At 37.0% G+C, this 19,503-nt stretch overlaps 1 protein-coding gene across 3 annotated transcripts in view; it reads right to left on the reverse strand.

Annotated features, from left to right (window-relative positions):
* Positions 1-8,377, reverse strand: part of LOC149010589 (hyperosmolality-gated Ca2+ permeable channel 1.7-like) — a 53,928-nt gene extending 45,551 nt beyond the window's left edge. For all 3 annotated transcript variants that reach the window (XM_089160512.1, XM_089160510.1, XM_089160511.1), the window contains exons 1-2: positions 8,098-8,377; positions 6,506-6,838 (exon numbers count right to left, since the gene is read on the reverse strand). In XM_089160512.1, coding sequence (XP_089016638.1) covers positions 6,506-6,819 — 314 coding nt within the window. In that variant the 5' untranslated portion in view covers positions 6,820-6,838; positions 8,098-8,377. The remainder of the gene's footprint in view (positions 1-6,505; positions 6,839-8,097) is intronic.
* Between the last annotated feature and the right edge of the window lie 11,126 nt (positions 8,378-19,503).

The raw sequence follows: 19,503 nt of genomic DNA on the forward strand, positions 1-19,503 counted from the left end.
AAACCGCCCGAGTGAGGCCGGCTCCAATTAATTGGCTAGACGTTGGGCTGGGTTTTGGCCCACTCGAAGCAACTGCATTGGCATTTACATAATGTTAGGCCACCCCATCATGTACCAAGTTTATGGGCTGAATGCCATTGGACTTTCAAGGCCCATGAATGGCCTAATTTTTTTTATTCGATGGACTAGATTAGTCCAAAAGCTGAGCCAACAAACCTGGGTCAGACCCTCACTTCTGCCCTAATCTCTTCCATCAAGCCCGACATGAAATAACCTCTCAACCACGGCTCATCTCCACAGCAAGGGTTTCAAATTGCACCCTGAACTATGCCACTGATCCAGTTTGCCAGGGACTGATCAACACCTCCTGTGGGGACTTCAATAGTTGGGAACCAAAACGCCATTGCAGCCATTCCTTCAGTTCAGTTTAAGAGCCCATGGGATGCTGCAATGCCCTAAAACTAAACTACCCTACACCACCCCCTCAAATAAATCATAGCAGCCTTCATCCTTTCTTCTCCAGCAAGATTATGCACCCCAAAGAACCTCTCAGCTCTCGCCGTCGACCCAACTGGGTCCTCTTCCACAAAAATTGACATTTACAGGTACCTTGAAAAGTCCTATCAGTATTTTGTGTCTTCCACTCGCAGAGGCTCGTTGCAGCTCCCTCTTGGCTGACTGTCACCTGTCAAAGGCTGAGGACCTCCCGCTGCTCTCTCCTCTGTCACTTCAAATGCTGGTGAATCGATATCGATGGACTTTCAACTAAGTCCCGATTTCCTCACTGAACCCTCAGTTGCTCTGTTCTTCTCTCTCCAAATGTTGGGCTGGTTTCAACTTGGAACGGCAAACACCTGCCCTTGAAGCTCTTTCACTGCAGACTCCAACTCATCGATCCTTCCCTCCATTCTACCCCTTACCATTCCCTAGGATCAGAACTGCTCTGATACCACGTTCATAGGAATCTCAGTCAAGCACCTCCCTTATGCCAAATACACCAGAATACCAGCTCACGGCAGCACCCCGTATTTCCCTTCACACACCACAGCAAACACTCACTACCACACCTTAATTCACTCACCCTCAGCCTCACACACTACAATAGGAAAGTGTTAACAGGAAATACAACTAGGAATACTATGATTAATTCACCATTATAATTGGCACAAACAAACTACGATACAAGAGCTCCCAGACCCCTGAATACCCTGTCTAGATTGCCCCTAATTGAGGGTCTTTCCTTGTAATACCTAAGTTCCGAATTTCTGGTCTAACGAGGTAATAAGCCGGTTATACCCAATGAACTGTAAGTCAATGACCCTAACATGGCAAAGGAAACCCAGGATATCGGGAATAGGGAAGTTAAGTACAAAATAGATATTAGACTAATGGTTGTGGGCCCACATTGATAGTGATCCCTTGGCCCCAAGTACAAGAACACTAACATGTCTAATTTTTCCGGGATTTCAAAGATGATAGAATGATGTTATGGCATGGAAATGAATTTTAAATACATGACTAGGCCAAATTCTCTTGGAGGCCCCTAATATGGTCATATGGTGGGACTGGACTGGCTCAAACCAAGGAAAAGATTGACACTGAAAAGAATTTCTAGACCCGAAGGTATCAAGAGTTTGACCCTCGAGTAGGTCCCACACAACAAATGGAGATGGACCCACCCAATCTTAAAGTAGGGCCCAATAATAATTAGTTATGCATGAATAATCATGGTATAGGTGGATTATATATATATATATATATATATATATATATATATATATATATATATATATATATATATATATATATATATATATGAGAATACATAAGATATTAAAAAAACATTAAAGTAGGTATATATAATATAAATATAGTAAATTGTATAATACTTTTAGTATATATGTATAAAGGAAAAGAGGTAAAAGGTGGGAAGATGGGAGGACAACACCTCACCTTCCCCATCATCCACCACCTCCTCCCTCCCCATGTAGAGAGGTGAGGTGGTGGGTTAATAAGGAAATTATATTATAAAGGCCATATTCAAACCTAAATAGGGGAGAGAAAAAGATAAATATCGAAGAGAAAGAGGAGAAGTTGAAGAACGAAGATAGGAGATGAGCTTCAGAGAGGTTATAGGGGAGGAAATGGAGAAAATGCAGCTTTTAGATGGTTCTGAGCTGCAAGAAGTGAAGGCAATTCATACCTCTAAGCTGAGTTGAAGAAATCAACAAATCGATGCATGAGAAGGGATCCTCCACAAGCTTTAAGCTCGATTCTAAGGTAAAAAACTGAATCTAATAAATGAATTAGTTTCTTTATGATTAATCATGCTATAAGACAGTGTTGTCAAAGCGTCCGCCTTGTTTTGAACCGCTTAATTGACGTGCTTTTTCGCCTAAACTCTACCGGTTTGTTGCCTTGTGCGCCTTATGGCTGCCCAAACACTAAAGCAACTGCTTTTTTGACATTTTGTACATCATTTTTTTCTTAACTTTTTTTAAATCAAAATTTATTTTACAAAACCGTATATAAATTTAATAGCTAAGTCATTTTGGAATCGAGGCCCAAATTGCAAAGGAACTTTGAGGCAACAAAATGTGAAGCATGAGCCATACTCAACATCGAGAATCAATGAATCATTAAATGGACAATGACTTGAAAATCGGAATAATGAGATCTATTAATTCATCATGTTGACCCTGTTAGTACATAGTCAATGTTATGATGCTTGATGAGATGAACTTATGTTTGTGTTGTTTTTTTTGGATAATTTTTCATAATTATGATTCTTAAATGCTTTCTTTTCTGCATGAATGTGACTATTGAATGTTTGTTTAGCTTATTATAGAAAGTAGTTGTATTAAAAAAGTAGTTTAAAAATAGTTATATTGAAAATTTTTAACCCAACCGCTTTGGTCACCCCTTATCGCCTAGACGGAGCCCCAATCGCTTTGGTTGCCTTGCCGCCTTGACAACCTTGCTATAAGAAAAGAGTTCAGTTCATGATTGAAGTAAGATTTGCCATATGCATGTTAAATCTAGGTTTTCTTAATGAAATTTAAGGATCTGTGATTGTATGCTGTGATACTCAAATTGGGCGTTCCAATCATACTTTAAGGGACCCTAGAGGTCGAAGAAACCCAAATCTGAGTTATACAAGCATGAGATCGAAGTTCAGGGGTTTTACATGAAACCCCCAAAAGGCAAAGCTGAAATTAGGGTTTGCAAGCAACGAGCAGCATGCCACACGTTGCTGCCACTGGTTGTTGAAATGTGTTGTTATCGCGCAGTAATGCCGCACATTGCTGCAGGCCTGCAGCATATGCCCTGCCTAGAGCTGTGACTCAAAGGAGTTGCAAGCTGCTTGGTGACCTACTGATTTTGATGATAAGGCCCTAAGGCCTAAGAACCCTATTATGATCAATGTGAATGTGCAACTTGGGTTCTAAAATGAATGTGTATGACATGGAGTAAGTAGGCTGAACATGTTTAGGCTGTTAAACTATTAGGTTATGTAGAAGCTATGAACTATGAACTAAGTGGACTGAATCTAAGAATAACGGATTCCACATTGCTAGGGAAGCTAAAGATGGAGGGATAGTATGAAGAGGGCATTCAATGGGTTTAAACAGAAATGCCTGCATGAGGTAAGTGAAATTCCATCCCTAAACAATAAGTAGCCAAGTGCTTAATGTGATGCCTAGTTATGTATTGAAGACTGATTCAAGAAAATCATGTATAGATGTATGAAAAGGGAGAATGCAATGATTTGGCCTATAGAATGTTAGTGCTATGACATGGCTAAACTTATAGGACTGCAATGCTATGATGTTTATGCAAAGGGACGATACAGTAATGCAAGGAATCAGATAGATATAACGATGCTTATGCAATGAAACGGAAGTACAAGATGATGCTAATGTAATGGAATAATATGATGATGATAATGAAATGAAAGTATGTAAATCAGACACATGAAATGACATGTTTATGAATGGAAATGGAATGACATGATGATGATGCTTGCGCAATGTAATGAAATGATTGTGCTAATGAACCAGAATTACATGATGACGCTTAGGAAATGGAATTATATGGCTATGCTTAAGAAATGTAATGGTATGCTTATGTGTATGAAATGAAATGTTATTAGTATACATACATATGAAATGAAAATGGCATGTTTATATGTTGGAATAGAAATGTAAAAGCAATGCCTATAGGAAGAAAATAAAATGCTCATGCTTACGGAATAAAGGTGTTACAACAAGTGCATGAAATGGAAATGTGCATGCTTATGTGTTGGAATGGAAATGACAAGGTTATGAAGATGCAAAGGTAATAACATGATTAAGTTCATGGAATGCAACGATATGTTAAGCTAATGAATGAAAGACAGCGAAGTTATGCAAACTAAACAGAAATGAGAATGCTATGTTTTTGTGTGGGAAATGATAAGACATGACTAAAGAATGAAAAAGGTATAGTTATGGTAACGAAAGGAAAATGATAGGACCACTTTTATAAATGGAAAGGACATGGTTGTGACCTAGCTTAGCTATATTCAAGGAATAGAGAAAAAATATCTATGTTTACAAAAGGAACGTGACTATAGGTGCACTACAAAGATAACAGATAGCAGGATAGACCTTATAATGAACTAAGGAATAGAAGACTAATAAGGTCTTTTGGGGTTTAATGATAACCTCATACATTGCACCTAAAAGGTTAGAAAACCAAAGGTAGTCTAGATGATGTAGCCTCACCTCAAAATAGGACCCCATTTGGGATGGGAGGAAAACACTAACCCCAATAAGAGCAAAGAATTTTAACCATTCTTTGTGCAGCGGTGACACATTCCAATACATCAAGAGGGCAAACTCTTGCGATGGGATATGCTCTGGCTTGAGTTGAGGAATAAGACCCTCATAAGGGTTGTTGGTAATGAAAAGAGGTGAGGGAATGGATGGAAAGTCTCCAACCCTCTTGGTACGACGGTGACTTGTTCCGGTACAAGAAGGGGATGCTTATACAATGGGATATGTTTCAGCATAAATTGAGACTAGGGGGAAAATCCAAGCAAAGAGGACTGGTGGAAAGATGGATGAATACGAACGTATATCTCCTCTTAATATGATGGTGACTCATTCTGGTACAAGATGGGGATGCTTAAGTGACGAGATCTGTTCTAGCAGATAATCGAGACAAGAGACTCAATAAATGTCATAAGAGCTATAGGAAGATAAATGATTGTGGAAAGCCAGACTAGAAAGTGTAGGAAAGGCACACATCCTTCTAACTAACATGCCCTAATAGGATACATGGTAAAACGAAAGGTCCCCTGTGAGAACTAGGGAATAAGGAAAGGATAAGGTACAAGGGAAGGAAACTTATAAGCTGAAAATACCTCATACACAACAATATGGCAAATGATCTTCTATGTTTTGAACCTCTGTGTTGACCTGATGCCTTTGATGTGGTGTTTACTATCATATGCATAGCTTAGGGATGATTTCACTTACTGAGCTCTAATGCTCATTACAGTCCTTTGATTGTCCCAGAACCAAGCATTAAAGTCTATAGAGACGAAACAGAATCACTATTGCAGGTAAGAATGAATGACCTTCAGTGAAATGTAAAGTGATGTTAGATGCCAACAATGTCACTCAATATGTACCTTGCGGGGTTTGTGCCTACATTATTGATTACATAGTCTTTAGAATAAGGCAATGCATGTTTACTTAATGATGGATCTCAAGAGTAAAGAAAATTTTATGGTTAACCCTGACAATGAAAGCTTCTGCATACTATGTTAGGTATATCTTAAAGGTTAACCTGCACACATCTAGTTAGACTGTAGTGCTGTGGGCCCCACTGGGTATAGGAAAACTGGGTCATGACATTCCCTCCCGCATGCAAGCTTGCCCACTACCTTACTCACTCAATCCCCCCCTCCTCCTATCCCCTGCCTTTTCCTGTAATATAACCCAACAAAAATCCCAACTAACTACTTCCCACTTGAGCCATACCCTCTGAAAAATCCCAGCAAGCAAGTGGCTGCTGCCCTAATGAGTCCCTGCCACCTGTCCTTGTCCTTTGATTTTGTCCCACACATGATCCCATTGATTTGATAGCTTACAATTCCCCTCTCCCAGTGTACATCTTACATTAGTGTCTAAACACGAAATCTAGCAACTTTCATGCTATCCAGATGGTTTCAATGTGGTTGTAGGCTCCAAGAAAGCTTAACAGGTTTTATCAGAAGAAGCTAACATCTATTAGAGAACTGGAGGACTTTTCTGTGAGCTACCAGGTAGAAGTTTAGGTTCTTTCCTCCCCCCCCCCCCCCCCCATTTCTTCGTTCACAGTCAGGGAACCTTAATTCCAAAGGCTTAATCTGGCAAAAGACAAAAAGATGAAAAGTGACTACAGCAGTCCAGGAAAGCAAGGATAACTTATTTAGTGAAAATGGAATCTATATGAGAAATTGTATCCTCCAACTCACCCGAGAAGATAAATCCTAATATATACAGCAGAATCAAGTCCGGCATGATCAATAAGCTCTAATTGTGGCATTCTCAGTGCTTCTGGCATCCAATTCAAAAATTTTAGGTATGTTCTGCAGTCCAAGTTAACAAATTTATTCATAAATGTTCCAGAATGTGTTGGGCTGCTTCTTATTCCCTTGAGATACCATTTTGGAAAGTACACCCTATCGTTGAATGGTTGAAGACGCAATATGGCAAATGCAATAAGAAATGCAAATGCAGAAAGAAGATTAATTGCTGCTGAAAGACTGATGTCCTGAACGCTAGCCATTTGTTTCCTCGAATATTGCCTGAAAGTTTTGATAAAAAATAAAAAAATTATTAATCACAGCCAACAAATCATAAAAGTTACATATAAAAATAAAGGCAAATATCAAAGTTGTCAGAATATTTATTGGGGGGTGGGTGTCCTTTTTACAACATTGAAGATAATCTGTTCCATAGGCTTGACTTCTGCACCTTTGATCTCAAGAAGAATTGCTTATTTTTGAGTTATTATGAACAGTGTTCTAAATTTTTATTTTGTGCAATCACTGGTGAGAAAACTTATCAGCTGGGAGTTTTTTGTGTAGGCTGCGATTTTTGAAATTCAATATTTGTGAACCAGGATAGTAATATAACATACTTACTGGTTAGGCACTTAGGTGTAAGGATTTGTTGGAATGATTTTATAATTTTTAAGAAAGTTCTGCTAATTTGAGCTATGGTGCATGAATTAGAGCCTAGCCTTCTATTTCAAATTCTTCTCATTTCAAGTGTCAACTAGATGTTCTATAATGGGTCCCCACATCATTTAGTAGCATCTGTCACCTAGGTAGGCGAGGTTGAACTTTTTTATTTTTTAACTATGTTCATGTATCTATCTGTTGATTTTACTTCTGCTACTTGATAATTTGATTCATAATGCCATGAAGATGACACATTCGGGTCCTAATCTGAAGTCATTTGACTTGATATCTCAGTTTAACACTTAAAAGGGTACAGGTAATTCCTTAAATTAAAGAAAATAAATTAACAGCACAAGAATCTTCAGGGAAACGCATGATTCATTGCCAGCATAATCCGACTGATTCAAGTAGTCAAGCTGTACAAAAAGCTACTTATGGTTTGAAATATCGCTGCAAATACTGGGAAGCTTGAATGGAAACTCAAAGAACCCGGCAACCAGTCCCCAAAAAGATGAATGAGTATTTTAACAAATCAAAACAATATCGTCATTCTTTCTATCTGAATACCCATTCTTGTGCTCCCATGTACATCCCCATAAAACCTTCTTCAAGAAGAGAATAGAGGGGGGGAGAGAATCCTAAACATTGCTCCTCTGCATTATTCAAAGTTCAGTGTCATTTAAACAATATTTTCTCCCTTGGCACTGGAATTTCAGCTAAAATTATTCAAAACACATCAAAAGAAAAATCATGAAAAAACCAGAAACAATGTAGTAGAAAAATAAATAGACATTGAATAACGTGTGAAGAGAACCACGTAAAATAAAAACAAAACAAAACAATAAAACAGAAGACGGAAGAAGAGAAAGAGGAAAAAATACCAGAGAAATGTTAGTTCTCTCAATCAGACACAGCAAGAGACACTGTGTTCACGGAATGCGATTCGAGAAGACAAGGCATTCGTTCATAAGCATCGTTCCTTGCGAACACAAATGGAAGAAAGATTTTAGGGTTTTTCTATCATCCTCATTATTTGTGTTGCTCTTCTTACGCCTGCGACAGCCGTAACGAGCGCGAAAGTCGGAATCGTTGTTATAAGTGCATCGATTCCTTCATGCGATTCCTTCTTTCGCTAAGGTGGCCAGTTTGTAATGTTCTCGTTTTACGTTATTTGGCAACTTTTTTGGCTTCAACCAGAAGACAAAATGGAAGAAAAAGTCTCCTAATACCAATATTATCCCTAACCTTATGACTTAATTTCGGATTTGCCATTTATCGTTTTGATTTGCAAAATAAAATAATAAAATGCTCTCAGTACAGCGCGGCCCATTTGACTAATACAGACCCACGTCTATTTCTTTCTACTCTTTGTGGTTGATCAGAACCGTCCATATGCATTTAGAGTCTCAATTATTTTTTTCAAATATATAGAAATAAAAACTAATAAAACAACAAATAAATAGATGTTTAAGTTCCCAAAATAACTGTGTTACAAGCAATGGCTTCTATCAATAATTGGGTTTAGCTAAATAAACGAAGTTCGGATCTGCGAACTCGTCAGTGAGCACCCAGGGGTGGGTGATGGGAGTTTTTTTTTTTTCTTTTCCCAATTGTGGGGCCCACCGATTTTGTGGTGATAAAACCGTCGTGGAGCACAGAGGATGATGATCCGGATTCAAATAAACAGCAGTTCCATCGAGAGGGTCAATCTTGACGAAGCATCTGTCACACACCATTGGTGGACCATCAAATACAAACAAATAAAACATGATCAAAAGATTTTTGCAGCTGAAATCTATTATGAATAATTAGGGGTCCACCTTACTATTAGTCACAGACGATAGAAAAATGAAGGAAAAAAAGAGAATTGAATGCTCTTTTTTTTTTTATTTAGTAATAAAATTTGAATGCTCTTTCACCCCAAATCTTTATGAAGAAAAAATAAAGTTATTCTTTTGTAACAACCAGGTGGAAAGCCATTGGACGAAAAAAAAACCATGTGGAAAGCGTCTTCTTTCAAGCTCAAGGTGGAAGTCCAAAGTTCTTCTATTTCTCAAGATTGGTTTGGCTCCTTAGCCATCTGTTTCGAAATGCTTCCCAAGTTCGAATGTTGATATCCTATGGTCCCAAAAACTCTGGCAGATCTAGAAAATCTCGTAATCTGAATATTTTTTAGCATCAAAACCTTTTCCTGCAAGGGACTTTGTGTTGCATCTCAAAGAATGTGTCGGAGTTCCCGGCCATTTCCTCTTCCCATGTCGAGGTGAATTCCTTGCAAATCCACTAGATGTGGTCCATCCTTCCTCCTTGGACCACTTCAAACTATTTATGTATAGTGCATGGAGTCCAAAAACTTCACTATACGAAAAGGTTGTATCATTTAGGACCCATGTGAGGTTTTCATTTGTTGTTCACCTATAAGGACATCTTCAACATCGGTTGTGGAGGTAGAAGGAGATTGATTAGCCTTAGCTTTGGGGGTGAATCAATTGCAAGTTGTCAGTGACTATGCCCCGGTAATGTGTGCTCTTAATGGCACTCATGCGTCCATTTACTAGCATATTAGGGACCTTGTGGATGAGATTTCAAATATTTTGCAACCTTTTAAGTTAGTTATGTTTCATTAGGAGAGCAAAATTTCTATTGTTAAATTTCCTGGCCTCACGTGGCTCTAAAATGGGACTAGCCCGCAGTTGGTGGCTTGACCCACCCAATTTTAATGTTGTTGGTGCAGTTTCTTATTTGGTCTGCGTTAGCATATTAGAGTTTGCAATTGACCTAAAGGAATAGAGAATCTCAAGCTGTTGTATATTCTATACGTCTTGGCATATCGATGACATTAATGCCTTTTAATATAACGCAACGCGAACTTGTGAGGTTTCTTCTTGGCTAACCCGTACCATCGCTATGCTAAAGCTACGAAAGAACAATAACAAAAACCTACTATAAGATAAATTTGACAAGTGCAAATTGTGAATGATGTATCGAGTGTTGAATGTTATTTACAATGAGTTTACACTGCTATTTAGAGAATAATGGGATAACCACCATCTGAGACTACTTACAACTACCCCTAGGATGATCTCCCATAGTTATAGAGAAAATAAATTTTCAAATTCAAACCCTTAATCGAAGATATCTAACATGACATAATTTGTCCAAATTAAACAAGCAAATGAAGAGGTAAGGATTACAACCAAATTTTGCGGCTATTTCAATCGGTATCTTTTCTTTTCCCCTTCTTTATTTTTTTCTGTTTTTTTTTTTTTTTTTTTTATTAGTTTTTTACGGGTGGCCATCTTAAGTGGGAATGAAACTCTTGTCCCCCTTAAGTGGAAAAAATTACCAAGTGACCCACTTTTGACAAAAATCAATGTTACTCCTTGCGTGTTGTTAGCCTCTCACACATTTGTTGTTAATAATTTAAAATGATGTTATTGCCCTTAAGGTGGGTAATACAACCATAATGCCCCCACCCCTCTCCTACCCAACTGGCAACCACCGTTTCCACCTTCCTCCCTCCCAAAAGTCAAATTGAACCAAAACAAAAACCAACTAACCGGGCTTATATGGTTTAACAAATAAAAAATCACCTCTGGTCAAATTGGGAGAGGAGGCATATTTATTTGGTTTAAAAGAACTTTTGTTGAATTTCACTTACAATAGTGACAAAGATGTTGTGGGTCTTCCTCACAAGATGACACAACAAATGCAACTCTATCACAAACCTCTTTGTTGACAAATAGGGAAAAACACATGTTAAAAGAGGTTAAATGAAATAATTTTATTTTCTACTTATTAATTGCAATAAGACAAATACAATTAATGATAAGTATTTCATTTATCTCTTAATCGCTTTCCTCCGCATCTATAAATAGATCATAGATGAGCGATTTGCCTAAGTGAAAGAAATGTGAGCAAGAGAACTCATCAAGTACAGAGTTTTGCGAGCTGAGTAAAGTGCGTCTGTGTTTGGAGTAGTGGATTTGAAACTCTTCAAGAGTTAAGAGTGTGAGTTGAGAAAAGGTGTACATGGGTATCCAGTTTTAAATACATGGTTGAGTTTGGTTATAAATCTAAGCACTATACAAGTGTTGTATTTGTATTTTTTTCATAATGAAAAGTTTCATTATGCTCATGGATGTAGACAAAGCCAAACCAAGTGTATTGTGATGTCTGTGTTTCTTTTGTGATCAATTATTCTTGTTATCTATTATGTGGATCCAACACAAGTACTATTCACATGGGCCCCACCCACGCAAACACTACTTGCACATGTACTATTCATTGCACTATTCACAAATACTTTTTTTTTGAATCCATCTTCCTTTTGAGAAATCTAAACCAAAGAAGAAAAAGACCCTAAATCCACCAAATCCATCTTCTTTCTCACAAATCTCAACCAAGTTGCAACATCTTTGTTGGAGAGTCGTCTTCTTCTTCCTGCTTAATCTTTGTTTCAAAATATGAACATGTAAATGTAGGCCGCACTCACTCGTTTCTTTCTTTCGCTTTTAGGATTTGGAAGAAAAAGGAAAAGAAAAAAAAGGATAACAACCATGGAATAGAAAGAACAAGAAAAGGGTTTATTTCTTTCCATCCGTTCTCCTACCCATCCCTGGTTCTAGTTATGGTTTAAAGCAGAAGCACCATAACCTGAAATTGTGAAATCGTAAAAGACCATAAAACAAAGAAATCATACCAAACCCACATTAAGAAAAGGTGACCCACGTTTTTTGAACCTTTCAAATAGAAACCAATGATAATTTTTCCAAGGAATTTTGCTGAAGAAGACTTAAAAGACCTAAAAAAAAAAAAAGGAAGGGAAGCAGGAGACTTATTCCCAGACGCCTAAGGCTGATCAAAATGAAGTTTGGATTTGTATGTATTAGTCATTGAACCCAAGGAATATGAGTGACATGTCCACTTGGAACGAGAACAAAAGCTAGTACACAGGATTCGATGCTTGCAACCTGCAAATCCTTGTTTAGTAACCCATCTTTGGGTCAATGAAACTCAAAGATATTTAATAGAAATAATTACTATTGTCCCTTTATACTTTTGTTTTATTACTAATCAAACCCATTTTTTGTGAAATTACTATTGCCTCCTCCCTTCTAAAGGTGTTAAGTAGCTGTTAACATCAGATATGAAATATCTATTTTGCCCTTAAAATTAAGAAGTAAAAAAATATGGCATTACCTTCATTTATAGAAACTATATTGTATGTCAATTATATCCTTAAAAATCTTATATTTTAGAATTAGTTTTGAATGTGGTGGCACCACATACTTATGATTGTTGAAACTTTTACATTCTACTTAAATTTTTCATAATCACCATGATGGAAGTTCTACAAACAAATTAGCATATAAGATCTAATTGATAAATAATTTGGTAACATACATAATGGTCAGGATATATTAGGTGATTTTTAATTTTCAGCTTTGAATTAAATTTGATATTTCTTAATATTTTAGTTTTTATTTAATTACATCTTTCCTTTATTTGGTGATTTATTTTTAGAGAAAAAAAAAATCAAATCTTTCATTTATTTGGTGGTTTCTTTTTAAAAAAGAAGAGTGAAATTAAAGTTACTTTTTTTCTATTAAGGGTAGTATTATAACTTAAAAAAATAGCAAATAAGTAAAAAGATAATTGCAAGGTTATTTTTAGATTTTGAAAAATATATATAGATGCCACATCATCAGTAAACTTACGGAGCTTAACGGTAGCGGACCATTAGTAATTATTGACAAAGTTAAGGTTGGAACAGTGAATTTAAAAAAGTACGGGGATAAAGTAGTTATAAAATCAAAGTACAAGAGGGCAACAGTAATTATCCCTATTTAATAACATGGATCTTAATCGAAATCAAGTTTTTTTTTTTTTTTTTTTTTTTTTTTTTTGGTAGAAAACTTGATTATGCAAGAGACAGGGAAACTGGATGAGGAACAGGCTCCTTCAACCAGATAGTAGAGTTAGGCCAATCTAACGCCGTCTCAAGCGTCAGGGCTTCCTGGGCCAAGGAATGAGCCACAGAGTTAGCATTCCTTGGAACAAAAGAGAAGATACATGAGATTGGAGCACAAGCAAGCCGACGTATATCTTCAACTACAGTCACCAAGTTAATAGGTACTGGAAGATGTGGCTGTAGAAGTAGTCTTACCACATTAAGGCAATCAGATTCTATATGTACGTGCAGCCAGCCTTCACCAATTGCAGTCCATAAACTATGCTTGATACCTAGAGCCTCTCCAACTTCAGCTTAACAAGTGGTTAACAAATCTTAGTTTGCAAATTGATTAATACAGAGAAAACTGATGCATTAACAATAATCAATACAAATTTGCCATTGCAATACCATAAAAGATTTGGAAACAATTAATAAGTCAATTTAAATGTGTGTAGGGGTTTTTTCTAAAGAATGAAACTCACTTGGATGGAGTGTCAGGCCTTTTCATTAAGGCTGCATTTGTTTGCTAAAATAAAGGTGGGGTAGAAAATTAAAAATAAAAAAGATAAATTTTTATTACTTTTCCTTTAAATCATAAAAGTGTAGTTTGTTTGGTTAATTGGGGTGAAAAAGTTAGAGACAAATGATGAGATGGCAAACCAACTCTCCCACCCCCAAGCCTTTTCAAAATCTCACAAAATATGTGGGATTTTGTGGAGAAATAAAAAAGGGGACCCACAATTAACACTTTTCCACAAAATTCATTCATTTTCTTTCCTTCTCCCTCACCCCACTTGGGGTCTACATGTTTTTATTTCCCACCCCACGTTTACAAATAAACATAGCCTAAAGGGAAATGGCAGTTTCTGATCAAAGGAAATTTTAAAGCAACTAACATTTTGGAGGGCTGCTCGGAGAGTCTTTACTATGGAATAGATTGTACACTATGAAGCAATACTATCGCATTTGAAATATGTGTAATGTGGATGATGTTTTCGATCTCCTTCAAAAATCAAAATACTCGTGGCCTCTGAAGTCAGATAACGTTTTAGCTAGTCTAAGTAATAAGATAATAAACACCCACCTAGGTGGATTAAAATTTGAGCCTCTTCTTCGGACTCTACAATTGGACACCCTTATGCAACCTACTAATATAATACCTATGTGTACTTGTTTTACCCTTTAATAAACTTTCATCTTTATCTCCAGAAAAAGAAAAAAAAATGAAGTTTGGATTTGTGCAAAGTGATCTTTCTTCAATGAATTGATGAATCATTCAAAGTTTATGATAAGTGGAGGGGAGAAAGGTGAGGGCGGTGGTTTATGGCGTGGTGGTAGAGAGGTGTAGGTGAAAAATTGTCAACTAAGGTTGGATTGGAGAGAGAGTTTGAGTGACAAGAATGGGGCATTATGGTCATATTATCCACCTTAAGGGCAATTACGTCATTTTAAATTAAAAATTAGAGCAAATTGCACGGGCACCCCAAAATGAAGGTCTAAAAGCATTGACACCCCACTTTATGTTTGAAAAACACATAGGTCCTATTCTGTTAGAATGGTTAATTGTACAAGTGTAAAGACTAGGATACCCTTATGTATGATGGAGAAAAGACATCAACTACCCTCCTCTATGAGAGTTATTCTCCATTGGCATTTGTGATCTCTTCGAAACTGAGAGGTAGCTAGTATTAGCGGAAGAAACGACCTTATGCTTCGTTGGCATCTGTGGTCTCTTCTTCCACGAACTTTTTTTGTTTTCTTCATTAATTAGCTCCCTATGTTCCTCTCTTTTCCATCCATTCCCAGCTTACTTTGATTTCTGACACTCTCTTCTTTTATATCTTCTTCGATTTCATTCTAAAAGACCCAGTAGATTCAGCCATGGCAAGATAGAAAGCAGTCGATTTTGAAGATTACTTGTCGATTATGGTTGAAAATTTGGGCGAGGGATTGATTGCAAAGCTCTGTAATGGGTTTCGATTACTGATGGATGCTGAGAAGAGAGTCATTACATTTGAGAACTTAAAGAGGAAACTCTGCCCTGTTAGGCTTCCCACCTTGGTCTCAACTTTCCTTGGGGCTCCTTATTGAATCTGTTTTATGGTTTTGTTAAACCGCTGTATTGTAGTTCTGCAGATAATTCCAATCAGTCAGTGATCTAATCTACTCCAATCTATTACTTTTCAATGTATTTGAGTAATTTCAACAAACACAAGGGAGGCAAGATGGTTCTGCTACTCTTCAATGTGTTTAATAAAATGCCCCAACCAAAAACCAGGACAAATTGGTCTCTCCAAATCTTATCCTGAAGCTTGGGAAGGCTGGCAGCTTACTAAGTAGACAAGCCATTGTTCAGTCTTGTTCTTACAGAAAGCTGTGCCATCGACTTGTCATGGGTACTGCTAAAAACCGATCCTTCTCCTCTACTTGTTCTACGAGTCCTAATACTAATTTCTCTGTGTTGATGTATCGACAACCGCTCATTTTTCCAAGGTCCTTCGCAAATTTCCTAAAGCTAGCTCAGCACGAAGGTCAACACTTCACCCTTCTATCCGGCCGGTGAAGGGTATTTACGTTGTGTTTTTTGTTTTTTGTTTTTTTTCCTCAAATTTTGATATGGGTATTTTTAGAATATAAAAAAAAATAAACAGTGGTTTAACAGTTTTTACTAACAGATTGGACTAAAATGTCCAATGCAAATTCAACTTTGGGGTGTTTTTGTTTTTCAAACATAAAGTGGGGTGTCGGTGCTTTTAGACCTCTATTTTGGGGTGTCCGTGCAATTTGCTCTAAAAATTAACAAAAAAAGTTGTGAGAGCCTAACAACGGATAACTGGTAATATTGGCTTTTGTCAAAAATGGATTATCAGTAAAGGAAAAAATTAAGGTTTTACGGTTTTACCCCCACTACTTTATATGAGTGTGGGATGATGACCTACCAAGAGAAGATCGGACTCGATCGAAGCTTTCTATTTGATTCCGGTCTAACTCCTGGCCGCGTGCGAGAACGTTTTCCACGTGAATCAAAACCAATTCAAAGCGCGTTAATCGGTGGTCAAAATAGGTCACCTGCCGACCCTTCAGGGACCACAAGGGCACGACACGGCACGGCGTGGCCCGTTCTGCTAGCAGTTCTTAATCAGCGCGAAGAGTCGTTACTAGAACCGTAAACGCCGTTCTTATTCTTTCCATCTTCTCCGTTCTCTGTCCCTTCGATACAGAAGAAGAAAGAGACCCGTTGGAGTCACTGCAATCTTCCCTGTAATTAATAGGAATGACAAGAGGAATCAAGAAATAGCCATGACATTTACAGTTCCTCATCGGCCAGTGATCTCACCTTGCAATGGCAGTTTGTTCGCTGTAAATACTAAGCAGGTACAAGTATCAACAATTGTTGCAGTTTCAAGTACTCGCTTCACAAAGTCGATCACAAGTCATCATACCCAAACCCAGAGCCAAAGGTTGGTCTTGGGTTCTCCACGTTCTCCACTTGCGGTGTTTCTATCTGGGCTTTTGGACGAAGAAGTATTGGATAATGAGCTCAAGATGCTTGTGGAGAGGTTAGAGAGAGCGGTGGAGAGGATCAGAGTAATTGAGGTGGAGAAGTTCACGAGCAGGACGAAGGGAACTATTTCAAATGTGGATAAACATGAAGCCGAGATGATGAGTATTAAGATCATTGACGGGTTTCTTGATAGGCCAATCCAGTATTTGAGACGCAAAGGTAATGGGAGCTACGCCTGTAAGTTAATGGATTTGAGAATTCTTGTAGAAGTTATTGAAGGATCATCTTCCAGTTCCTGTAAAGACCAGTTTAGGTGCAACCGGACCTGACCCAAGTGGTAAAGCCTCAGTTTTTGGCTTGGGATTTTTAAAACAATTGCATAGAACTCAAGAACATGTAAAACACCAATGGGTGTGACAAATCATTATTATCATGCGAAAAGATGGTGAGATCAATTATTGTCATTATTTTTGAAAAGTTGGTTTTCTTTTTCCCTTTCCCACCACAAAGCTCTACTTCCATTGTAGTATAAAACTTAACAAAAAGAAATAAAACTTAACAAAAAGAATAAATTTTTTTTTTTTTTATTTTTATAAAGGGGCTTTATTAAGCACAAGAGTTGAACCCACGACTTATTCACTAAGAAGTGTTAGTTTCATCACAAAAAGAATAATTTTACTATAACAAATCCGACAATTTCAAATATTCATGGTATTTGTTCATTATTATCCACCTAAGTTCATCATTTTTGTCAATAGGTTAGCATGACATTTCTGTCAATCTGTCATTTTTCTCCCTTATTCATTCAGGAACTCCATTTGTTAGTTCACTTTTTATTAGAAAAGAAATAAAAATAATATATTTATTTAATAATAAAAACGGACTTTTATTCCAATTTCGATCTCCGTCTTCATTGCCTTCTTTGTCACCTTCATCCAAACACCTTCCTTTACCACTTGCCCTACCACTGTAGCCATCTCCATTTCTACCATCTCCATCACCATTGTTACCTCAACCTCCAATGTTGTAACCACTAACCACTAACCACTAACATCACCACCATATATTATTCTCCCCCCCCCTCCTCCACCCCTTACCCACCACCATATTTTTTAAACCTCAATGTTAGGAATAAACCCTCGTATGCATAGCGGATCAAGCTTAAAGTCAAAGACAAGAGGCACAATTTAATTACTTGGTTTAGTCAACTGATCTACATCCAAGGATGAATCTAGAGGACTCGAGATAATATGCACAACTAAGTCGATGTAAAGTTGAGTGCAAAGGAACTCTCAAATAACAATTACAACATCTCAATGAAGGAACCTCAAAAGATCAACCAATAACTCATGTCATCACAACACCGAACACCATAGAATGATCTCACCTGGAAACGCATAACACCGGCTCATCCACGGCCATGGGCAGCACGAAGCTCAATCGAATACAAGAACGCCTTCAAACTGCAAAGGGAACCAACTACCAAGCCTCAAACCAGAGAACAAGAGATACATAGGAGAATTGCACCTCAAAGAGAGAGAGAACACACAACACATATTACATTCGTATGAACCCCAAAAGGAGGTTTAAATATACAACATAGAAATGATTGAAATGCCCCTCTAAACCACAAGAAACTACTAAGGAATTGCATAAAAAGAGAAATGACATGTTCCAACATCCTCCACCTTGACACTAGTTTTGGCTGTGCATAATTACCTGAATCATGAAGATTTCATCAAAAAACAAAAAACAAAATGATAAACTAACAACAAGCACCTTTAACATGTTCAAAGCAGTTTAAGCAATTCTGAACTTGTTAATGGGTACAACTTTAGTCAAAATATCAACAGGATTGATAGATGTATCAATATTTAGAAGCTTAACTAAGCATTTGGAAATAATATGTTTAATAAAGTGCAACCTCACATCCACATGTTTAGCATGTTCATGAAACATGTTATTCTTAAAGAGACAAATAACACTTTGAGAATTACAATATATAGAAGAACATATATCTCCAAAGCCAAGTTCTCCAAGGATATCCTTAAGCCAAAAAACTTCCTTAACAGCCTCACACAAGGCAATATATTTAGCCTTAGTGGTAGGAAGAGCAACTTCATGCTGAAAAGAAGACTTCCAACTAACCAAGTTACCATCAATGATAAACACATAACCAAATAAAGACCTTCTCTTATCAAGATCAACAGCAAAATCAAAGTCACAATATCTAGCTTATCACCAAAAACATTATCATATAAAAGTTTGCAACCAACTAAATTTTGTAAGTATCTAAAAATCTACAAAACAGTAGTTTAATGAACATCACAGGGCTGACTCATAAACCAACAAACCAGCCCAACATCATATGCTAAATTAAGTTTAGAACATACCATAACATACATAAGAGAACCAACACATACAAGTTTGATAGGGCATTTCGGTCACAACATCATCACAACATGATTTTAACTTAAGATGTGCACCCAAAGGAGTATCAATAGCTCTACAATTAGTACTTCCAAAGTTAGCAATCAGTTTATGCAAATAACCAACTTGAGACAAAATAATAAAACTATTAGGTCTATCTCTAAATATGTCAACACTAAGGTTTTTTTCTTGCAGCCCCTAAGTCTTTTATTTCAAACTCAGATTTAAGAATATTCTTCATCTTGCAAATCTGAAATTTATCATTGCAACCAATAAGCATATCATCAACATATAACAAGAGATAAATGAAAGTATGAGGTTTAAATTCACAATAGTACATACAATGATCATAATAGTCTTTTTTGAACTTATTCTTCAGCATAAAAGCATCAAATC

The sequence above is a fragment of the Hakea prostrata genome, chromosome 7 (assembly GCF_041222555.1).
Source record: "Hakea prostrata isolate BN-2017 chromosome 7, UWA_Hpros_2, whole genome shotgun sequence".
NCBI classification, from domain to species: domain Eukaryota; kingdom Viridiplantae; phylum Streptophyta; class Magnoliopsida; order Proteales; family Proteaceae; genus Hakea; species Hakea prostrata.